A 23,263-nucleotide genomic window follows, 5' to 3' on the forward strand; every position below is an offset into this window, starting at 1 on the left:
GAAGCACAAGATTGCAAGGTATGTAAAAGCATGACATAATCTGGTCCTTACTTGGACAAACCTAGTCCTTACTTCGACAAACCAACAACTGCCATTGTTTGAGTTCTATTGCAGGAAACGCATACTCATACTGTTTACACATGAAGCTGAATGCTTATAGGTACAAAGAAGGTAGCAGTCAGAGACGAGAACAGGGTTTACATACATAATTATACCTAATTTAGGGTAAGTACTAATAGTATTTATCCTATATATCTACGGACCGCTTGCATTTATCCAAGTTACGTTATTGTAAATCATTGTGTATCTTTACTTGCTAATTGCATTATTCTCATCAACCAAGTACACTTTCTGTACCTACAATACTTTTCATTTAATCTTAACACTACAGTAAAGTTAAAAAGACCCCCTTCCCTACGTTTTTTAGATCTAATTTAAGGTCACAAACTACAATTAATGTAAAAATAAATATTATATGGTAACTTTTTTGTCTTTAAATGGTTAAAAATGTGAAAAATAAGTTGATTCTAGTAATTTTAGCGGCCCGCTATAAATCCCAAAATGCATTGCGTGCGGATTGATATTTTTGTTTTTCTTCTGTAATTCACCCACTTTTTGATTGATCGTGAGGCCAAAACAAATGGAAGACTCATAAATTTTCACCGAAAATACCAGGTTTTCCCCATTTTGTATCAACGGAGTCTGGCAAATATAAAAAGACAATTAATGCAGCAACTATACAACGTCAGGCTAGGTATATAACTAGCATACGATATTCGTACGTTACCGATGTTTACCGGCTAGGCCTACAAAACTCAGCCTATCTAGGCTAGACCTAAAGACTGCCCACGAGTGGTCATTCGCCGCGAGCTACACAGGTAGTGCATTGTTTCTCACTTTTTATCATAATTTACCATAAAACGTACATTTAAGACAAGGAATGACCTTGTTTAATGTTTTTAAAGTAATATATATGTATTATTTTTACAAAACGTCACAAATTGAAGGGAAGGGGTCTTTAATCCTTCTGAGTGCGTGGAGATGGATTGTGATGCATTTAAGAATGCAATGATCAGAGACGAAGATGGTGGAATTCTAGTAGGATCACGGCCTGGTTATGTTATTCCTGATTCTGCATACGAGTGGGATAGAGATCCGAGACGTGGACTTAGAATTATAGGATTATAGAATTTCAAACATGATGGTTACAGACATCAATGGTAGTAAAATCTTTTATCTAATCTGCTCTTTTCATTAAGGTATCATTGGTACAGAAGACTGCATATGGCATGAATCTTGGCAGGCTTTTGAATGCTATGACTACGATTACGCTATGTTGATTATTGAAAGTCTTGATCCTGACACAAGAATTACGACGTCTTCACCAATCGTCATTGTGTCTAACGGTTATGTTGATTTGATCAATGGACCACAAGATCACGGCTGGTGTCATGGGTACACATGTCAAGAGCGCATCAGCACATTTATGTCTATCGTTGCAATTGGAGAGACTTATGAGATGTATATGAGAGTTCAACGAATCCTCAAACTTTATGACAGCTCCAGATCAGAAAATAGTTGTCGGCATCTGGTATGCCAATCCTCAACGCTTAGATGTGTACCATCAAGGTCACTATGTCATGCCAAATAACAGGCAGCTGGATGGAGATATGTTCATATGGGTTCCAGAAGATCCAAATAGACCAGACGATCAGTTCATGACTCCAGCATTTATGGCGAGAACTATTTTGATCGCGATTGGCAGACTCTTTGGATACTTATACGTGGTAGTGACCCAATTGACATCATCACTACACCGGTTATAATGGTTGACGTTGGTGTGGCTTCTGTTGATGTTGATGACTTCTATGAAGAAGATCTTGTTAACAATCTTGCCAGTTTGGTATATATAATACAGTAAGTAAATAGCTTTCTTCAACCATATTAAAGTATCACATAATCTATCCAGATTTCTTCTTTTTTCAGTTTTATATGTTTAGAAATGAGTTGAATTTTATTTCATTGCCTATTCTTTTAATATGTAAACAATAATTAATATTTCTTCCTTACAGGCAATTCAACCCTAGAACATGATGAGTTAGTTAACCTTCAAGCAGAAATTGTTAATGCAGCACAAACCGGTACTTTGTACGAGAGTCTTGAAGTTGAGGTTATTAGCAATGACCGATCCTTCTCCCCCAGCCGAAGACCCAACAAGGGGTGTGAGAGCAACAAATACAACAGGAGGTCCAAGTACAGGCAATAAAACGTAAGTCACATTTAAGAAGTAATGAGTTGAAGTAGAGTTTTCTGTAGAGTTACTGTAGTAAAGAACTGGCTTGTATCGTCTTGTCCAAAGTCTTAAATTGTATTCTCATGTGTGGCTTGTAACGAACATAACCATAATGCCTATATCATTACAAAACAACATAACTAATTGGTTCACAGGTATTCTGAGAAGCAAGCTGAAGAAGAGGCATCTAGTGACCCAGGAGTAGAAATCATCTATCAATTCTCAAGCACAATGAGTATACGTTTACAACGGCTGATGCTATTTGAGATTCAACCTTGCATCTCTATATTGGATACCAGTGTAGATTTAACACAATTCTTTCTAAACTCCAATATAGGCTATCAAGCTGTGGTAATACACCATAGGTTTGATACAAATATTCTACGAAAAAAAAGGAATTATTCAATGATTTTTACAGGGTGAAATTGTGCAAAATCTGGGACATTCTTCACATCCATGGAAAATGCCCAGGAGTATCTGATGCAGAGCTCGTCAGCAACAACACTGTAGATATAATCCATGGCTGGGCCAACTTCACTGATCTTGCCATTAATCTGTCAGGAAGTGGTTACTTCTTTAAATTCAGCATTGTTTATTCCAACTCATCCACGCTAGAAGGTATCAACTCAACAGAGTTTTCTGTCATTGAGGGTGTTTTCCACATATCAATCGCAGATCAACACTAAAAGTTGTTGAGAAATTTGATGTTCAGTTTAATCTAATTGAAGATTTTACAATGGATATTGCAGAACATCTGGATTCCAAGGTTGGTGATTTTTTAATTAATTATAAGTCATTTTCAAATTGTCAATGCAGTTTTTCTCTCTAATTAACCATCCATCTTCTATTTAATACTGCATTATAATAACTAAAATCACCATCAATTGTAGACTAGTGTATCCAATCTAAGAAGACTACAGTCCATTTCAAATTTTCAATGCAGGTCTCCCTCTATTTAACCCACTACCTTCTATTAATACTTCCCCCTACCCCAATTTTAAAAGCATCTTCAATTGTAGACTACCGTATCCACTCTAAGAGCAACAAACGTTACTGTTACCATGAATAGGTATAATAAGTTCAATTTATCCACGGAGGCCCAGATCAACACAGGGTTGCTCTTCCCAGCTTCTCGAACTTCACTAAATTCTTATTGGATGCTACACACACAGATCCTCTCAATTTAAGATGCAGGCGAGCATGTTCATACATGCATACATACTGTACATTAATTAAACAAATATCCAGTCAAATGTGTGTACAACAGGGTCATTGTTTAGAAATTGAGCAACGCATTGCTTTTTCAACCTTTGACATCCATTGACAGTTTTCATTTGAGCACCCACAGAGAAGTTAAAATGTCAGACTATGCGAATGAATCTAAGGAAGAAGAGTGCTAGCAGTGGATCTAATCAACTATTGTAAGTATTAAGCCTAAGAAATAAATATTTAGAATATTTATTCTTTGTGTTGAAGTATACAGTGCCAGTAACTACTGTTTATGTGTACACTAAACTGTTTGCCAGTCCAAACTTCTAGCATTCTCTTTATTTGCCTTCTTTCCTTCTTTGGAAACTTAAGATTATATAATCGTTGGGAAAACTAACATTATCAGCTCTATCACTCATTATTTCTGGTCATTAATGGTGATGATTTTTATATTTTTAATTAATAAACAATTTATTGAATCATGGCAATGATTGTTATTAGATTGAGAGAAAATAATTATAAATAGACCACCATGGTTCCTTAGGCAGGATGCTTTACTCTCATTGCCTTATTCTTCGGATGAGATGTAAAGCCGTTGGTCCTGTGTACTTAACAGTGCACATTAAAGAACGTGGTACACTGTTTGAAAAAAGTAGGGGATTGTCTCCCGGTGTGCTGATCCGGTAGGCGCTGCACTGCTGGCTGTCGAGGGTCCGTGGAGGGCCTAATCCGAATTTCCTCAGTTTCCAGTAAAGCTTGAGGACCAGAATAATACATTATAATAACACAGGTTGTGTTAAAATACTTCTATAAAGGAACATTCTTACATTGGAAAGTGTTAGTTCTGTAATTGTAACTTTTTTTTCCCTGAGGTTTTTGTCTGGCACTTATTCATTCGATAGTGACACTTATTTATTTGTTTCAGATTTTTATGAGCCACATTATTCAGTTGCTTTCTTGGATATTGGAGAAGTTACTGTAGAAAGTCCATCGTTTGTACGTGAATATACATTTCATAATGGCTTCAGTCCTGCTATCGGGATGCAATTCAGGATAATGTAATTCACCACACAGTTGGAGCAGGTAAGCAATACCAAAATACTTCTCTTTTCCTTATATAGTAACTTACATTTTAGATTTTAGACAACAACATCGGGGTGATGCCATTTGTCATTGGGCCATCTTCTCTTGGTCATGAAGCTGTTGATAAGTATGTGTGAGAATGTAGTCATCGTTTATAATTGGTACAAGCCTGTTCTTTGATTGCGATGAGTTACAGGTAGGTTCAGTAAGAATATAAACATTTGTAGCATGTTACAAACCGAATACTGTAATTAAGCAATTATGATGAATTAGATTAGATAATGTATAAATGTAAAAATCATAATGAATGGAACAATGTTAATGACGATGAAATAAAAGTGGGAAACCCAAAAAAGACACAAAAAAAAGATATAAACATTTTCAATAAATATGAACATTTTTATTATTCATTTTAAAAGATTTTAACAGAGACTTGGCTGAATGATGCTACTATTGATTTTGTGAATTGTTCCGGTTTTAAAAAGTTCACGAAGAATAGATGCAACAAGAGAGGTGGTGGTGTTGCTATTTTTGTTGGTGATGATTTTGCCTGTGAATCTTGCATTGCACATGGTAGCTGTAATTTCGAATGCTTTTGGATAAAGACAACTATTCCAGGCAAGTCAAATCAAGGTAGTCACTTTTATATTGGAGCTATTTATTATCCACCGTCTGCCGCTAATGCGGATTTGTTGATTGAGCACATTGTTGATACAATTGATAACATTCGTTCTATGGATTTCGCTGCTCCTATTGCTATTTTGGGTGACTTTAATGACCTAGATCTTTCTGAGCTGGAAGTGAATGTTGGACTGTCGCAAGTTGTTAACTTCGCTACGCGAAAGGATGCCCTGTTGGACAAGATATTTTTGAGTCGTGCTGATCTTTACCATCTTCCGGAACGCTTAGCGCCACTGGGTCGGAGTGACCATAATGCCATCCTATTGGAACCACTGATTGAATTACCTCAGCACAAGCGTCTATCAGTGCGTTCTCAGCCATATCGTGACTCCTCTGTTTTGTCCTTTGGTCAATGGGTTACAACCCATGAGTGGAATGATGTGCTAAATATTGAGGACGTCAATCGAAAAACCAAAATGTTCTCTTCAATTTTGAATGGTGCTTTTAACAAGATCTTTCCTGTGCTGATTAGGAACAAGCGCACTGCTGACAAGCCCTGGATGTCCGACAAGATTCGAAGATTAATTGACTCTAGACAAACTTTGTTTCGTAGGTTTGGTAGAACGGATGAGTGGCGTTCAATTCGCAACTTAGTCCAAGATTGTATTAGAAAGGCAAAAAACAAATATTATTGTAATTCCTTATTAAGAGCCATAGTCTGTAAGAATCAAAGAAATATCAAAAATAGTGGCAGACTCAAAAAAATGGATTTCTTTCAAATTTTGCACATGGCTATATATGTGTTAAGAGAAATCAAATATGAAGTATTTTTTATTTCACACATATATTTTCATGGCAACGGTCAAATTTGTGTTTTTGACAAATTTTGTCCTTTTTTAAGGTTTTTTAAAATGGATATTGGTACTACTTTGATGAACGATATTTTTGTTTTGCTCATTTAATTATAAAAAATAATTAGTGTATGCATAATAACAATGCATTGTGTACCTGTTTCATAATTTTTTTTATATTTTTGATTTTATACTTTGGGAGATACCATTTATTTAAAAAGGGGTGTTTTTCACTTTTTTTAAATTGTTAAATGCAACTAAACTTTACTTCACCATAACACCCAAAGTGGTGTATTTTTTTAGCTGATTTATTAGAAATAGGTTGTTCTAAGGTTTAATAATTGATTTCTAAAATAAAATACTGGGGTAATTTAAAAATCTACAAGCAGTGTTGCGAGAAACATAGGCATTTTTATTTAAAAAAAAACATGGTATATTAGTAAAAACATTTTATTTTCTTTGATTATTTGATTTGAAACTCTTTGGTCAGAAAAATTTTTAATGTTTTATATAGTTCTAGTTGTGTTGTAAGAAAAAAATAATGTAATTCCCAGTTTTAATGTCATTTTATAGGTTATATCCTCTGGAAATTTGAATAAATTATCAGATCGTTGTGAATTTTAATCTTTGCAACAGATTACTCCTCTCTTATTTTGAAGCTCCTCTTTCATTTTTTTACTTCTTTTATTTGCTAACCTAAGCAGATCCCACATGCCCATCCACCACCACTTTCGACTACCACCAACCCCCCCCCCCCTCCCTACCCCGACAATAACCACAAAAAGATAAACTGCAACACTTTGGTCGATCATCCACTATAGAGTGTCAAATGCATGCATTCAAGCACCACCCACACTGCCGCTACCATCGCCCAACCAATAGACGGATTCAAACTCCTCCATCCCACTCCCTCCCCCTTTCTCAAAGCCCCCACCCACCCCAAGTTAAAAATTGCAATGCAAAAGATAGGACAAAAAGTTAAGTTTTTAGACCCTCGCCTCCAACCCCCTTACTATTTCAAACTCCTGGATCCACCACTTTCCCCTCCCCAAAGTTGAACCAATCAAAAGTCAATGATATACTCAGGTATGTTAATGCTACATAACAAATATTGAAGCCCTGATGTGAAATTTCATTTCATTTAAGGTCAGCATGTAAAATATCACACTTTATATTAAATATTGGTTTTAAATTCTATATTTTTTTTACTGTGATGGTTTTGGATTCAGTATTAATTATTAATTAATAATTATCTGATAATTATTTAATTTCCCTTAGTTATGCATAGCAACAGTTACTATGGTAACTAAAATTGAGATATTCTTTAGATTTTTCATACTTATCTTATACAAATTTAAATTTGTAGATTATTAGCAGGCATGCCTTATTTACATTTTCAAATTACCGTTTCACAAGGTCATATTCATAAGGACTTTCTTCTGTGATTATTTTTATTCATGAAAACCCCATATTTTATTTACAGCGGGCACCTCCCGTAAGCGGCCACCTCCCTTAACGGACGCAATTTGAAAAGCCTGTTTGTTCTTCCTATCTAATTAGTACATTCGGTACCTACCGTAAGCGGCCACCTCCCGTAAGCAGCTGCGGGCACCTTTTTATACTAAAAATGAGATTTTTTGTATAATAAATGACCTCCCGTAAGCGGCCACCCGAAAAATGTGATACTTATTGCATGGACCTATGAATTAGAGGTCCATGTTTATTGTATTTCTTTTTATCTTTATTTCGAAGTGTTTTAAAAACATTACTGTGAAGAGATGAGAAAACTACACAGATTTTGACCGACCATTTTTCATATGATAAAAGCTTTTAAAATTTGTCTGAAAATGCTAAAAAATACTAAACCACCTGATTATAAATAATAATACAATTAGCTGGAAAATTGAGAGGCTCTTTTCGTGTATCGTGTATAGCCATAATACGTGATTTTGGCCCTTTATCGGCAGAACCTCCCGTAAGGGGTCACCGCCCGTAAGAGGCCACTTTTCCTTAGTTACGCATAGAAACAGGTTCTAAGATAACATAAATAATACATTTTGACATAATTTGACCCAACAAATGACCCTTTCACAAAGTCAGACATTTTCTGGGATTCAGTAGGTAAGTAAATTTGAGAAAAAGTAGTAAAGCTATGTAATCAATTGTTTGTAGTCATGAAACCCCATATTAAAAATATTGTACTTAGTTACGTATAGAAACAGTTGCTACAGTACACTATAGGTAAAATGTCATTTGACCTCAATATGTAAAGTATAATTTTTTTTTGTATGAAAACTCCATATTTTATTTAAAAAAAATTATCCTTAGTTACGTAAAAAGGTTTAAGATAACACTAAAGGTCAATTTTTTACCTTTATTCAGATTTGTCAAGACTTTCTTTCTGAGATTATTAGGATTCAGTATTGAAAGTAAATTTGGCAAAAAGTAGAAATGTAAAACTATGTAGAAAAAATGTTTTGTATTTATGAAAAACCCCTTATTTTTTAATATTTTCGCATAGAAACAGTTACTATGGTAAAATGTTGACCTCATTTGACCTCAAAATGAATGAATTTACAAGGTCAAGTTTGTCATCACTTTAAGATTATTAGAATGCAGTAGAATTAAAATTGAGAAAAATTACAAATGCAATAAATTCTTTGTATTCATAAAAACGCCATTTTTTACGTTTTTTTTTAAATTACTTTCCTTAGTTACACATAGAAATGGTTGCTAAGGTAACACTATAGGTAAAAAATGAAAATTGTTGAGAATTTTTTATGAACTATCTTGTAAATTTTGATCAAACATTAATAGTTGTAGTAAAGTGGGGACCTGTCCTGTTTTGCATTCTGACCCCTTTTGACCTCAAATGACCTTTGACCTTTACAAGGTCAGATTTTTTGCGAGGTCTTTCTGTATCTCTTTACACAAAATAGATGTAAAAATTATAAAAACCATTGACGCAATTATTTCAAAGTTTAACGTTATTTTCCATCAACTAAATACAGTATTTCAATGCAAAATACTGTTTTTCTGGCAATTAATTGAAATAAACCTGGCAACACATTCTCCTATTTTATCTAAACTATTCGTATGACTCTAGTAGCATTATGACAAGCCACATATACATTTTATTATTGTATTAGCCATATTTAAATTGTGTTGCATGTGTTTTGTTTGTTGATATTTTGTTTGTATTTTTTTGAATTTTTCGTATTTTCCTGGCAACAAAAAACCTATGTACGAAATTTACCCCAGTGTTTTTTTCGTGATTATTGTTGACAAACCTATTGACTATCAAATTACAAAAGTTCATTGATATAAAAACACCACTTTGGAAGTTATAGGTACGTTTATGAGGTATACTTTTATAAAAAAATCTTTTTTTAAAAACACCCCTTTTTAAAATAATGGTATCAACCAAACTCCATTTTGTAAATTTTTTTTTTCTACATTAAATGGAACTCAATACATGTTGTTTACACTGCTATAAACAAAAACTGTATACTGTAAGTATTTTTGGTTAAAATAAGTATACAAGTTTGTACTTTTTCACTATAGGAAATATGTGAAAAATGGCAAAAACATCAAAATTTGGATAATTGACCGTTGTCATGACAACGGAGGCTAAAAATTAAAAAGAATGTTGTAGATATGCTTTTTATTGAAATGTCTATTCATGGTAAAAATTTGAGCGAAATCCATTTTTTTACATCTGCCACCAAATCTTTGATTTTTACAGACAATGGCTCTTAAGTCTTAAACGTAACAACCCTGCCATGTGGCATAAAGGTATTAAACAACTATGTAATCTTAAGACTAAAAATTCTAATTTCACCTTGCCTGGGCTGTCCAAAGTTGAAACTGCCTCTGAGATTAATGCCCATTTCTCTAGTGTTTGTAATGCCATCCCTCCTCTTAATTTAAACGATTTGCCTGCTTATCTCCCAGCCCCTGGGCCACCACCTTTAATATATGCTGGTCAGGTCCTAAAAGCCCTTTGTAATCTTAAGCCTAACAAAGCTGGCCATCCAGATGAACCCCCTATTAAATTATATCGAGATTTTGCTCCTGAACTTGCTGAGCCTGTTGCGGATATCTTCAATCATGCATTGAAGGATGGTGTTTTCCCCGACCTTTGGAAAAGGGCTACTGCAGTTCCCATTCCTAAAACTGTGAATGCTAGTTCTGTCTCTGACCTTAGACCTATTTCCCTTACCTATATTCTTGCCAGGGTATTTGAATCTTTTATTGTTAAGTGGATTCTTGAAGATATTAAGGGTAAATTAGATTCTCGTCAATTTGGTAGTAGGAAAAAGGCTTCCTCAACTCACTATCTTGTTAGTCTTATTGACTCTACACTCAAAGATGTTGAGAAGGGTAAATGTTATGTGAACCTATGTGCCACTGACTTTACTAAAGCTTTTGATCGTGTTGATCATAATGTTATTATTATAAAGTTGATTGAACTGGGTGTGAGGTCGTCCATAATTCCCATCGTCTGCAGCTTTCTCACTTCCCGTTCTCTCAACACCAAGTTTGCTGGGACTTTGTCATCTTCCAAGTCACTGACTTGTGGTGTCCCACAGGGGACATTGCTTGGCCCTGTACTTTTCCTAGTACTTATTAACGATGCTTGTGTTGATTGCTGCAGACGATGGAAATATGTGGATGACCTCACACTTGGGGAGGTCGTTCGCAAAGGTGATTTGCCTTCCATGCAATCCCTGTTAGATGATCTGAGTGTTTGGTGTTCATCCAATAACATGATACCCAAACCCTCAAAATGCCATATCTTGGTTGTCAATTTTCTTAAGGACAAGTCGGACGATATTATATCGCCTTCTTTTGGTCTGAGTGGTTCCATTTTACAAGTAGTTGATCACATGATGCTTCTTGGTGTAATCATTCAAAATGACCTGAAATGGGAACTTAACACTAAGAATATTGTGTCTAGAGCTTCTAGACGTTTATTTTCCTTGTGCATTTTGAAAAAAGTTGGAATCTTAATTAATGATCTGTTGACTGTTTATATGGCTTATATAAGACCTATTTTAGAATATGCTGCCCCTGTTTGGCATGGCGCTATCACTAAGAATATGTCCAAGTCTATTGAAAAGGTACAAAAGAGAGCATTGCGAATCATGCTAGGTAACAACTATTTGTACTATGATCATGCATTGTCTGTTACTGGTTTACCTACTCTTGTTGAGAGAAGAAACAAACTGGTGTTGTCTTTCGGGGAAGGCTTACTTAAATCCGAGCTGTTTAGAGAAATACTTCCCCCTCTTCATAAACCAGCTCGGTCTCTCAGATTCAACCGATTTCTAGAGGTACCTCATTGTAAAACCAGCAGACTTAGGTCGTCTCCAGTTCCCACCATGGTGGATATAATTAATAGGCATCACTAGCTCTTTTTTAGATATGTAATAAGTGAATGTTTTAAGGTTTTTTATTCATGTATGGTTTTTAATTTTATGGTACTATATCTAATTTTAATAAGATGTTTCTATTTTTATAGCAATTTTAATTAATTTTTATTTATTTGTAATACAATTCATTTCAGTCTTTGACTGTCGTTTTGTAATATATTTTTATATACCGATTAAATAAATAAATAAATTTTAATTCTGTTTTTCAAATGTTATTATTTTGTCAGTTTGGGGAACTATATTTTGCATTCTGTCAAATAAAATCAATGTATAGATATTATATATGCATACTTGACTTTCATAAGGAAATTTGTCAAAGGACTTTCTTACTCTTCTACCTTCTTTTTCTTAACGTGTACTGATAATGCCATTCCATTGTGTAATCAGACACGTAATTTATAAATTCTGATTAAAATATTACATTTTCCCATTTTCATGTAAATATTTCAGAATCAACCGGAGAATGCAGGTCAAAGTGCAAAACAGTGTGCACCTTGTGGTCCAGACAATGGAAATGCTGGATACGTGAGGGCAAATTTCATGTCTGGTGATAATGGTGCTCCATTTTTTCCATTTCATGGTATACATAATTACCCAGCTATTGCTGGAAGCACAAGATTGCAAGGTATGTAAAAGCATGACATAATCTGGTCCTTACTTGGACAAACCTAGTCCTTACTTGGACAAACCAGTTGAGTTCTATTGCAGGAAACGTATACTCATACTGTTTACACATGAAGCTGAATGCTTATTTGGATAACATAAAATTGCCATTGTATCCAAGTTATCACCACTGTAATGTTGAGGTTGTCCCTTAGTACTGTTTTATCATAAAATATGTCTTTAATATCGGAATACATTTTTGGTGAAACTTACCAAATGAATATGTTTCAACATACTTATTCATTTACAAATAAAGGTATTTTGCTCTTTCTTATCAATAGATGTCACATTCGCTCATTTTGATACTGCGTGTAAGAAAGATCATTACGCTACTATGACCAATCCATCAAATGATGATGGTATCCACCCAATGTCCGCTGTAGGTACTGTACAAAGAAGGTAACAGTCAGAGACAAGAACAGGGTTTACATACATATACCTAATTTAGGGTAAGTACTAATAGTATTTATCCTATATATCTACGGACCACTTGCATTTATCCAAGTTACGTAAATGTAATCATTGTGTATCCTTACTTGCTAGTTGCATTATTTTCATCAACCTAGTACACTTACCTACAATACTTTTTGTAATGTACCGATTTACAATACAAATAAGTGAGAGAGAGACAAGTTCTGTTATAGTTGAAAGCTAGCACTGAAGTGTTTATTCTTTATTCTACATCTACTATATATAATAACAATATCGGTAATGGGTAATTAATCTGTCAAGGTGGAATGTTTAGTGGTCTCAGCAGAGGGGTCTACTTTAGCCATTAGTGACCATTAAGTAGCCAGGGTTATATAGAAGTGGGTTAACATAATATATATGGTAACAGGTGAAGGAAGTATAAATAATTGGTAGCAAGTAATATTAATCAAGTTCAATACATTACATTCCCTCCCTTCTATTATAAACAATTCTAAGCTATTTATTTATAATTGAATCAAAGCAGCACTGTACTAAGTTATGGTTTAATAACACTTTAAATGTATATGGTATAATGCACTGTATAAAGTAAAATATAAGATCAACATTTTAAATTGTCCAGTAATAATGTCCATAAAAGTTTCTATATTTCAGTTATTAAAAATGTCCATATCTTTCCGGCGGTTTTCTATCGCGAGTAAGGTATACTCTTCGCTGAGCAGTAATAGACTGTGCTTCGACAGTCGATTGTGATGTTTCCACTGTTCAGATTTGGATTAATGAGTTTGAACAGGCCTATAACGCTTCCTGATATGGTCGGCATGACGACGACAAACTCGTCCATCTTCTAGTTTTATCTTGAATGAGATGCGACCGGATTTTAATATTATTGTTCCGGGTAACCATTTCAGATTTTGTCCTCTAAAGTTCTTTATATACACCTACTCTCCTTCTACAAAAGTGCGTTCTTTGCATGACGATCATGGGCTAATTTCTGTTTTTCAAGTTGAGTGATAACACGATCTGCTTGATAAGGGTGTAAAAGATCAAAATGCGTTTTCAATTTTCGGCCATTCAGTAATTCTGCTGGTGTTTTGCCAGTTGTGCTATGAGGTGTATTTCTATATTTAAATAGGAATCTTGAATTGTTTTTTTTTTTAACTTTATTTGGTAATCAAGGTTAAAAAACAATAAAATATAATACATAGAAAATAGAAAAACAATTGCACGGAAAAAACAGGCCTTGATTACAAGGAATGCCAAGAAAAGTTAAAAACTTATTTCCACTTGGGTCCTAAAAAGAAGAAACTGATAACAAGAACATACAAATTACAACATAAGAATCTTGCGACTTTTGTTTCGATATATCCATCTTTCATACGTTTCATTGTTTCTTTAAATGTGCGTACAGCACGTTCCGCAAGACCATTCGATGATGGGTGATATGGGGCTGTTAAAGAATGTCTTATTTCGCTTTACGAATGTATGAAATTCATCACTGGTGAAACATGTTCCATTGTCGGATACTATTTTATCTGGCAATCCATGCGATGCAAATATAAGCCTGAGCTTATCCACTGTGGTATTTGTCGTTGAGGAATTTACCGGAATTACCTCAAGCCATTTTGAGTATGCATCGTATTAAAAACATTTTTCCAATAAATGGTCCAGCATAGTCGATATGTAATCGTGACCATGGTCTATTTGGCCAATTCCATGGGTGCAATGGTGCTTTAGGTGGTAAAGTTTGATTGGATTGGCATGTATCGCACTGCTTTGATATGTCTTTGTCCATATAAGCCACCATAACGAATCCTGAGCAAAACTTTTCATTCTGACAATTCCAGTATGACCGTCATGTAGTGCTTGTAGCAACTGTTTTCTACCAGGCTGTGGAACAACAATTCTCTTTCCCCACAAAATACATCCATCTTGTGTAGAGAGTTCTCTTTGTCAGATCCATCCAATATGGTTGCAAGTTTTCAATTTTTGGATTAGTATTGGGCCAACTCTTTTTAATGTAGTAAAGAACTCGAGAAAGTGTTGGATCTTTAACCGTCCAACCTTTAATATCTGCTGTGGAAACTGGAGATTGGTTCATTGGCTCCATCAATAGAACAGTTTCGGCAGGTTGTGGAATTGATTCTGGTTTTCCTGGCAATGGTAATCTGCTTAAGGCATCCGCATTGGCATGGGACTTTGTCAGTTTGAATTTTAATGTATATTTGTATGTACCTAATTTCAGTGCCCAACGTTGGATTCTAGCTGATGCTTGGCTAGGCACAAGTCTGTCCTCATTAATAAGACCCAGCAATGGCTTATGGTCTGTTACCAATGTGAAATGTCTACCATAAATGTAAGACTGAAATCGCGTTACTCCGAAAACGCATGCCAAACCTTCTTTCTCAATTTGCGAATACTTTTTTTCCGCTTCTGCAAGTGTTCTAGATGCAAATGCGATTGGTCTTTCTGTACCGCCCCAATTCCATATTGAGATGCATCACACGATAATTTTATTTCCTTTTTTGGATCATAATGTGCAAGTACTCTGCAGGAAAGTAGCAATTCCTTTGATTTATCAAAAGTAGATTGTTCTAAATTTGTCCAGTTCCAAGCTTTATCCTTACGAAGTAAGGCATATAACAGAGCAATTAAGTGTGTTGGATAAGTTTGGTAAAAACTTCATAATAAGATAATAATCCCAAATAAGCTCTCAGTTCTGTCAAGTTTTGAGACGCTGGAGCATCTTTAATTGCTCTCACTTTGGCGTTTGTGGGATGCAATCCCTCTTTGTCGATCAGGTGTCCCAAATAACCAACAGATTTAACCATAAAAACACACTTACTCTTTTTTAGACGAAGTCCAGCATCTGCCAGTCGCTTTAGGACGGTTTCAAGAGTTTCGAAATGCTCAAAATCTTTCTTTCCTGTCGTAATTAATATATCGTCCAGGTATACTGTAACACCTTTAATTCCTTGTAATAGTCCTTCCATGACAAGCTGGAAAATCGCTGGTGCTGAAGAGACTTCAAACGGCAACCGTGTATATTGTAAAGTCCCTTTTGAGTGTTGATTACAACATATTTTCGAGAATCTTTATCCAAGAGTAATTGTTGGTACGCTTGTGACATATGTCCAATTTAGTAAATTTTTCTTCGGGGCAAAGGATACTGATCAACTTTGGCTGCTTTATTTACAGTAATTTTGTAGTCACCACCACCTATTGGTGCAGCCCAGTCTGAAAACTGTATAGGTTCAATAATGCCTTCTCGTTGTAAGCGATCAAGTTAGTCATCTACTTTCTGTCGCAAAGCATACGGAACATTTCTGGCTTTGCAAAATTTTGGCATTGTCTCTTTATCAACATACATTTTTGCTTCAGTACCCTTAAGGGTACCTAGTTCATCTTTAAATATTTCTTGGTATTTACCAAGCAGTGAACTTAAATCTAATTGGTTTATCATGAGGCAAAACTCTCCCTTAGCAGAAATGGTCCACAGGCCTGTCAAGAGTGTCAGCCCATAAAACACACAATTGTAATTTGATTATATTAAACTGCCCATCAAATACAACCCAAGGGTACTATTAGGTCATTTACAACAAGGTCACCTGGACAGCTCATGAAAATTCCTAGATGGTTTTCAGCAATTTCTGTAGTGAAGTGTCTGTCACACTCCAGCTGGCCTCTCATGTGTGTCAAGATAAACAATCAGAACTCTAAATTGTTTTAAAACAGACCAAGATTTATTACCCGGATTTTTTCAAAAACCCTGGTGAAATGGACTGATTCTGCTAAGGGAGAGAAATGCCTAATGTTACCTTGATTTGTTGCCAGTCCAACTTTATAAACTGAAGCCAGTCTCGACCAATTAGGGTAGGTCCATCTGTTCGCACAATCGTTAACGGTAATATTGTAGTAGTACTCTGGTATGTAACTTCAGCATTAATTTTACCCAAAACATCCATTATTTGTCCAGTGTACGTACGTAGCTTAACTGACGATGGTTCAAGTTTTCTTTCAGGCCATAATTGCCTAAATTTCGTCTGCGACATTATTGATACCGAGGCTCCTGTGTCAATTTCCATTTCAGTATCCAAACCATCTAACAGTATCTTAACTTTCATAGGTGGAGGACTAGACGTGGTCTTTATTCCAAATAATTCTTCATACATTTCTGTAGCTATGTTGCTTGGTTCATCGCTTGGCTCATCTGCCACAACATTTTTAACTGTTTGGGGCTTCCCCTTCTTTTGCTAAGACAAACAGATTGAATGTGTCCTACCTTGTTACAATAATGGCAAGTTGTTTGCTTAAAATAACATTTGTCTGGCAAATGGTTATTCTTTCCACAGCGAAAACATGGTTTCGACTTCTTATTTGTATTTGACATAACTAGTTTTTATGGCTTCATAAGATTATGTTAACACAATATATGTGCATAAATTGCAATATTATAGCATAATTATCGAATTTTAAAAAGTGGACATTTTTGCCATTTTTCGAAATAATTCCTTTTTTCCCCCGCATTGAAATTTTCGAAAAATGGCAAAATTTCGACCCTTTTATTTGTTTACATAACTAGTTACTATGGCTCTATAAGATGATGTTAACACAATATATATACATAAATGACAATATAATAGCATAATTATTGGATATTAAAAAGTGAACATTTTGCAAATTTTCGAAAAATTCCTTCGGTCCCCAGCAGTGAAATTTTCGAAAAATGGCCAAATACTTACCCTTTTATTTTTTGACTTAACTAGTTTTTATGTCTCCATAAGATGATGTTAACACAATATATGTGCATAAATTGCAATATTATAGCATACTTATTGAATTTTAAAAAGAAGAAAATTTGGCAATTTTTCTAAAAAATTCCTTTGGTCCCCCGCAGTGAATTTTTCGAAAAATGTCAAAATTTAGACCTTTTTATTTTTTTACACAACTAGTTACTATGGCTTTATAAGATGATGTTACCATAATATATGTGCATAAATTCCGTAAATTTTGACTTCTTTTTGTAAGCAATTTTGTTTACATTTTCAACTGCAGCTGCAGAGGTTGGCTGCGCCAGATCTCTTACATTTCTTGTTGCAGTTTCGATGCTAGTTGCAATTTCAACAGCTTTTTCCAGTGTCAGTGCTTTTTCTGCCAAAAGACCAAATTCCGTGATTACGGACGCCAAAAACTAGACGATCTCGTAACATTGTATTGAGCGAGGCTCCAAAGTTACAGAATTCTGCCATCGATCGAAGCGATGCCATAAATTCAGGCACTGTTTCATTATCACGTCGAAAGCGTGAGTTGAATTTGTATCGCTGTACAATTTCACTAGGCACTGGACTGTGATGCCCATTCATAGCTGTTACCAGCTCATCGAATGTTTTATCCTTGGGTTTTTCTGGTGTAACCAAATTTCGTAAAAGCTTATAAGATGATGGGCCAATAACTGTTAACAGTGTTGCTTGTTTCTTCTCCTCTGTAGTAATTTCTTTTGCCTTGAAATACAAGTTACTTACTTACTTATTTGTTTTCATAGCTATCCCCAATATTGGGGACATTTCGCCGTCATTGACATTATGTTGACATAGCACAACTTTTCTTAATTTTATGAGAGACGTTAATTTTGATGAGAAGGTCATGGAACACTAATTAATTTTAAAAACAACTAAAAACCTGGGAACTGTAACCCTGACGGGTACTCTCCCTCCGGGTCAAAGGGATCCCGAAACTCATCGGTGGGCAGGGGCGCTCATCTCCCTGTTCAGGACTATTCCTGATGATTACCCAACCTATTTACATTTAAAATTAAAATTAAACATCAAGACACAACACAGGCAGGCAGCGTACAGATAAGACGTGTCTCGATTACTCTCTCTCGTGAACTGGTTTTTCGCCAGTGTTTTTCAACTTAAATCGACACCGATCCAGAATAATTGAACAACATATGGAACAGTAAGATCTGGATCTACGCTCAGCCTGTATTTTAACTATTTTATCTGAAATTTTTAATCGTTTTTATCCAGTTTTAATCCTCGTAAGACCATACTACGACGAGGGCGAGTCGGACCCAGGCAACGATCAAAGGAGAGGTGCCCGGTCTGGGCGGTGATTTCATCCTAAGCCTAGCTCGACTTTTTGCTGTTTTTAAGCCTAAGTGCAATATTGATCACCTCGATCTAAGTATCAACGACATCATAAATACTTTTTAAAGAAGTTTTATATGGATATGTACAGTTTTTTGATGTATTTTGGTGTTTTTTTATTCCGTTTTTATCCTGTTTACATTTGATTTGCTTCGTTGCGCTTGGCGGGAAGTTTTAATCAGCTGACCAACACTTGTTTACCTGTTTGATTGACTTTGCTAAGCTCCTGGATGACATTCAACCACTGATAAGGTAATTAAATCACTCTTAATAATGGCAGCGATTACTACAAATGTTCTTATTATTTTATGCCTTCTAGTGAGAATTAACTTTACCTGCCGCCCAACGTTAAACTCGGACATTTTTTCTACGTTAAACTCCAGCATATATGATAGCTGGGCAATTCAACCGAAGATACATACGGATAACCTGAATATAATGTCTCCCTTATGGACATTGTACGGATCTTCTAAACCGTATCCAGTTTGCCGCTTAAACTTAAAAAACCCAAGTTTCCTGATGGTACTTATTATTATCGCTGGAGACGTTTCTCCGAACCCAGGACCAATCAGAAAAAACCCATGTTCAATTTGTAAAAAACCGATTGCGAAAACGCACAGGGCAATGAAATGCACTGAATGTAAATGTAACTACCATATCAAGTGCGGAAGAATAAATAAAATTGTATATGATAAGCAACGGAACTCGAAAGATAATTGGTTATGTCAAGAATGCCTCTTCAATCAGCTTCCGAATGATGAATGCATCAGTGACATTAATATTCATGACGAATTTATTGCCGACACAAATAATGTGAATGAAACCCAACAAGATGGACATACATGTACAGAAGACATTTACGAGCATTTAAGCGAGGAATTCAACGTGTTTAACAAAGGCCTACATTTTATTCACCTTAATGCGCGGTCATTAGTTAATAAAATGTCTGAACTAAGGCACATCGCATCGAAGACCAAAGCTACTGTTATATCCATCAGCGAGTCGTGGCTGGACGAATCCATCACCGATAACGAGATCAAATTTGATGGATATACAGCGCTCAGGAAGGACAGAAACCGGTCTGGTGGTGGAGTTTGTATCTACGTAAAAAATGAACGCGCCTTCACACGTAGAAATGATCTGGATATCGACGATTTTGAAGCAATTTGGATAAATATATATCTGCCTCGTTCAAAGGAAATTGTGATTGGTACATGCTACCGCCCACCAAAACAGAATGTAACTTTATTTCAGAACAACTTTGAAGAAACTGTATCAAAAATCAAAGAGAGTAGTGAAATTTATATTCTTGGTGACTTTAACATATGTACTTTAAATATTAATCCAGTATCGCAAAGATATAATGATTGCCTTATAAGAAATGGTTTTAGTAATGTTATTAAGGATATAACTAGAATAGGAAAAGAAAAAAGCTCATGTTTGGACCACATTGTTACTAATGTACAAAATAATGTGAAGCAATCTGGAGTAATTAACATTGGCCTTAGTGACCATTTTCTTATTTATTGCACTAGAAAAATACCTAAGTCTCATGTTCATAAAAATGAACACAACTCCGCAAAATTACGATCTTTAAAAAACTATAATGTAAATAACTATCTTGAAACACTTAACGATATCGATTGGTCTGTTGTCACTAATAATGTCGATGTAAATATCGCGTGGTTAACTCTTAAAGATATCATCATTAAGGTGATCGACTCAATAGCGCCAATAAAAAAAGTTAGACTTAAACAAAACATAGCACCCTGGTTTACCTCCGAAATTGCCGATGAAATCAAAGTAAGAGACACACTTTTAAAACAATTCAAGAAAGATAAATCTAATCTAGATATATACAAATATTATTGTGCCTCTAGGAACAAAGCTCAGCGGCTGATCAAAAAAGCTAAATCTAATTATTTTCTCAATAAGATTGATGAAAATAAAGACAACCCTAAAAAATTATGGAAAACCCTCAAACAGCTCGGATACGAGAAGAAATGTAAAACAAACACTAAAATCGTTCTCGATGACAATGGTAAACAAACTTTCTGTCCAAAAGGCGTTGCCTCTCGTTTTAATGAGTTTTTCACGAATGTTGCGTCAACACTCGTCAAAAAACTCCCAAAATGCATAGGTTTTTTCACCATGTCCACTAACGATCTTCTTAAATACTACGTGAAATTAAAAGGAAAAATGTTTAAGCTAGAGCCTGTTACCATAGAATTTGTTAAAACTCAACTCGAAAGCCTAAATGTAAACAAAAGCGTCGGTCTAGATAATATTCCCTCAAGATTCTTACGTGACGGTGCGATAATCTTGGCTGAACCGATAGCTCATATCATTAACCTTTCGTTTAAAACTAATTGTTTTCCTCATGATCTTAAAACTGCTAAAGTTACCCCTCTATTTAAGAAAAATACTAGAACAAATGTTGAGAATTATCGGCCGATTAGTATTCTGCCTACGGTATCTAAGATTCTTGAAAAATCTGTAGCTATACAAGTTGAAAGGTATCTTTCCAAAAATAATATACTTTATGCCTATCAATCCGGTTTTCGGCAGGCCCATTCAACTGAAAGCAACCTCATAAATCTCATCGACGGTTTAAAAAACAATAAGTCCAAAGGCCTTCTTACTGGAATGGTTCTAATTGACTTACAAAAAGCTTTCGATACCGTCGATCATGTGATTTTAATTAACAAGCTAAAATGCATGGGTTTTAAGTGTACTGACTGGTTTCAATCTTATCTCGCTAACCGCACACAAGTTGTCAGTGTGAATGGTACCTGCTCTGAACCTCTTATAGTTACTCATGGTGTACCGCAAGGTAGCATCTTGGGCCCTATTCTTTTTCTATGTTATTTAAATGATATTGCTTCTTGTATTGATTCTGATGTTCAATTATTGCTTTATGCTGATGATTCTACGATTCTGTATTCTCATCACGATGCCACCAAAATCGCTCATAAATTAAGTACTGTCCTAGCTAAGTGCCAGGACTGGTTAACTGAAAACAAATTATCTTTACATGTTGGCAAAACCGAAAGTATTATCTTTGGTAGCAGAGCGAAGCTTAACAAAGTAAAAGAGTTTTCTGTAGAATTAATGGGCCGTAGAATCAAAAGTACTAAGCAAGTTAAATATTTGGGTATTGATTTAGACCAATATGTATCATGTGATATCATTGCAACTAGTGTTATCAGTAAAGTTAAGTCAAGGTTGAAGTTTTTACATAGGCAAAGTTCGTGCTTGAATAAAAAATGTCGTAAACTATTAAGCACTGCTTTAATACAATGTACATTTGACTATTCTGCCTCGGCATGGTACGGCGGTGTCAATAAGAATCTTAAACATAAATTACAAACTGCCCAAAACAAGATGGCACGTTTCATTTTAAATGTTGGTCCGAGGTCTCACATAGGTGCCAAAGAGCTTTCCGATCTTGGGTTTCTTAATGTCAGCCTCAGAAATAAGTTTTTAAGATTAAATTATGTTCACAAAATTCGTTATAACTTTAATACGCCTTCTTTCCTTAAGGATAACTTTTTGTTAATTTCTGATCATCACAACCATTTCACCAGGGGTACAACATTTAATTTTGTCACTCCTAAGGCTACTGGCGTTAATGATACGACTTTTTATTTCTTAGGTATCCGTGACTGGAACAGGCTCCCCAATTCACTCAAATCAATACAAAATAATGCAACCTTCAAAATAAAACTTAAAGAATTTTTTAATAATGAACAGCTTGGTATTTCAGTTTAATTAAGCTATTTTTAATATTGTTTTTTTGATGTTTTCTTGTCTTGTATGTATTTTCTTGTTTTTTCATTTTTACTGAGTCATACTTAACGATAATTGTACTAGGCCCAACCACTCACTTTTCAGTCATTACGGATTGGACCCCATTGGAAATAAGTTTACTTTTTTGTCGACTTAATGGGTTATCCAGGTATTCTTTTTATACATTGTATATTTTAACTTTTATGTATGAATATCAAATAAAATCAATCAATCAATCAAGACATAACTTAATCAACTTAATGACTACTGGACATAGTAGTTATTGTCTTCTATAAAAGATGCTGGAAGCACTTCCTTATATAGTCTTCTCGGTCTAGTTGACTAGCGTTTATATTTCTCTGAAGTATACTTGGGCTCGGTCTTCCTATCAATTTACTTTTTTGGTCATAAAATGTAAGAACTTCGCAGGGATCATAGTTCTGTCTCCGAATACAGTGTGAAATCCAGTTAGATTGCTGTTGTTGGTAGAATATCGTGTTGGTTATTGCGTAGAGCCTCTGGTTATTGACAACGTACCGCCAATCAGTTTCCTGTTGTTCTTCTTCTTCCTCAGACTCTAGTCTAAAGTCTAAACGCTCAACAAACTGTGACCAATCTTCCCTTCCTTCAATAAATTCTTCAATTTTGCCAATAAGGGCCATTCTCGTCGCCACTGTAGTGTAATGTACCGATTTACAATACAAATAAGTGAGAGAGAGACAAGTTCTGTTATAGTTGAAA

General features: G+C 35.1%; 2 protein-coding genes across 2 annotated transcripts in view; both read left to right on the top strand.

Annotated features, from left to right (window-relative positions):
* Positions 1-3,481: 3,481 nt before the first annotated feature.
* Positions 3,482-12,558, top strand: LOC144845631 (uncharacterized). Its single transcript, XM_078703065.1, has 4 exons — positions 3,482-3,487; positions 5,005-5,819; positions 9,803-11,403; positions 12,437-12,558. The coding sequence occupies exons 1-4, from the start codon at positions 3,482-3,484 to the stop codon at positions 12,556-12,558; spliced, it is 2,544 nt and encodes an 847-aa protein (XP_078559191.1).
* LOC144845632 (fibrocystin-L-like) overlaps positions 11,977-23,263 on the top strand; it is a 13,851-nt gene continuing 2,564 nt past the window's right edge. Inside the window, exon 1 of the mRNA XM_078703066.1 lies at positions 11,977-12,117. The gene's annotated coding sequence lies outside the window, so the exon portion shown is untranslated. The remainder of the gene's footprint in view (positions 12,118-23,263) is intronic.

This window comes from Antedon bifida, chromosome 6 (assembly GCF_963402885.1).
Source record: "Antedon bifida chromosome 6, ecAntBifi1.1, whole genome shotgun sequence".
Classification (NCBI taxonomy): Eukaryota; Metazoa; Echinodermata; class Crinoidea; order Comatulida; family Antedonidae; genus Antedon; species Antedon bifida.

What these genes read in the sequence shown, in the direction of transcription:
- LOC144845631 (XM_078703065.1), top strand. An exon ending in AGACAAACTTTGTTTCGTAG is followed by an intron (nt 5,820 to 9,802) that starts GTTTGGTAGAAC and finishes TGATTTTTACAG; the next exon opens with ACAATGGCTCTTAAGTCTTA. An exon ending in ATTTCTAGAGGTACCTCATT is followed by an intron (nt 11,404 to 12,436) that starts GTAAAACCAGCA and finishes TCTTATCAATAG; the next exon opens with ATGTCACATTCGCTCATTTT.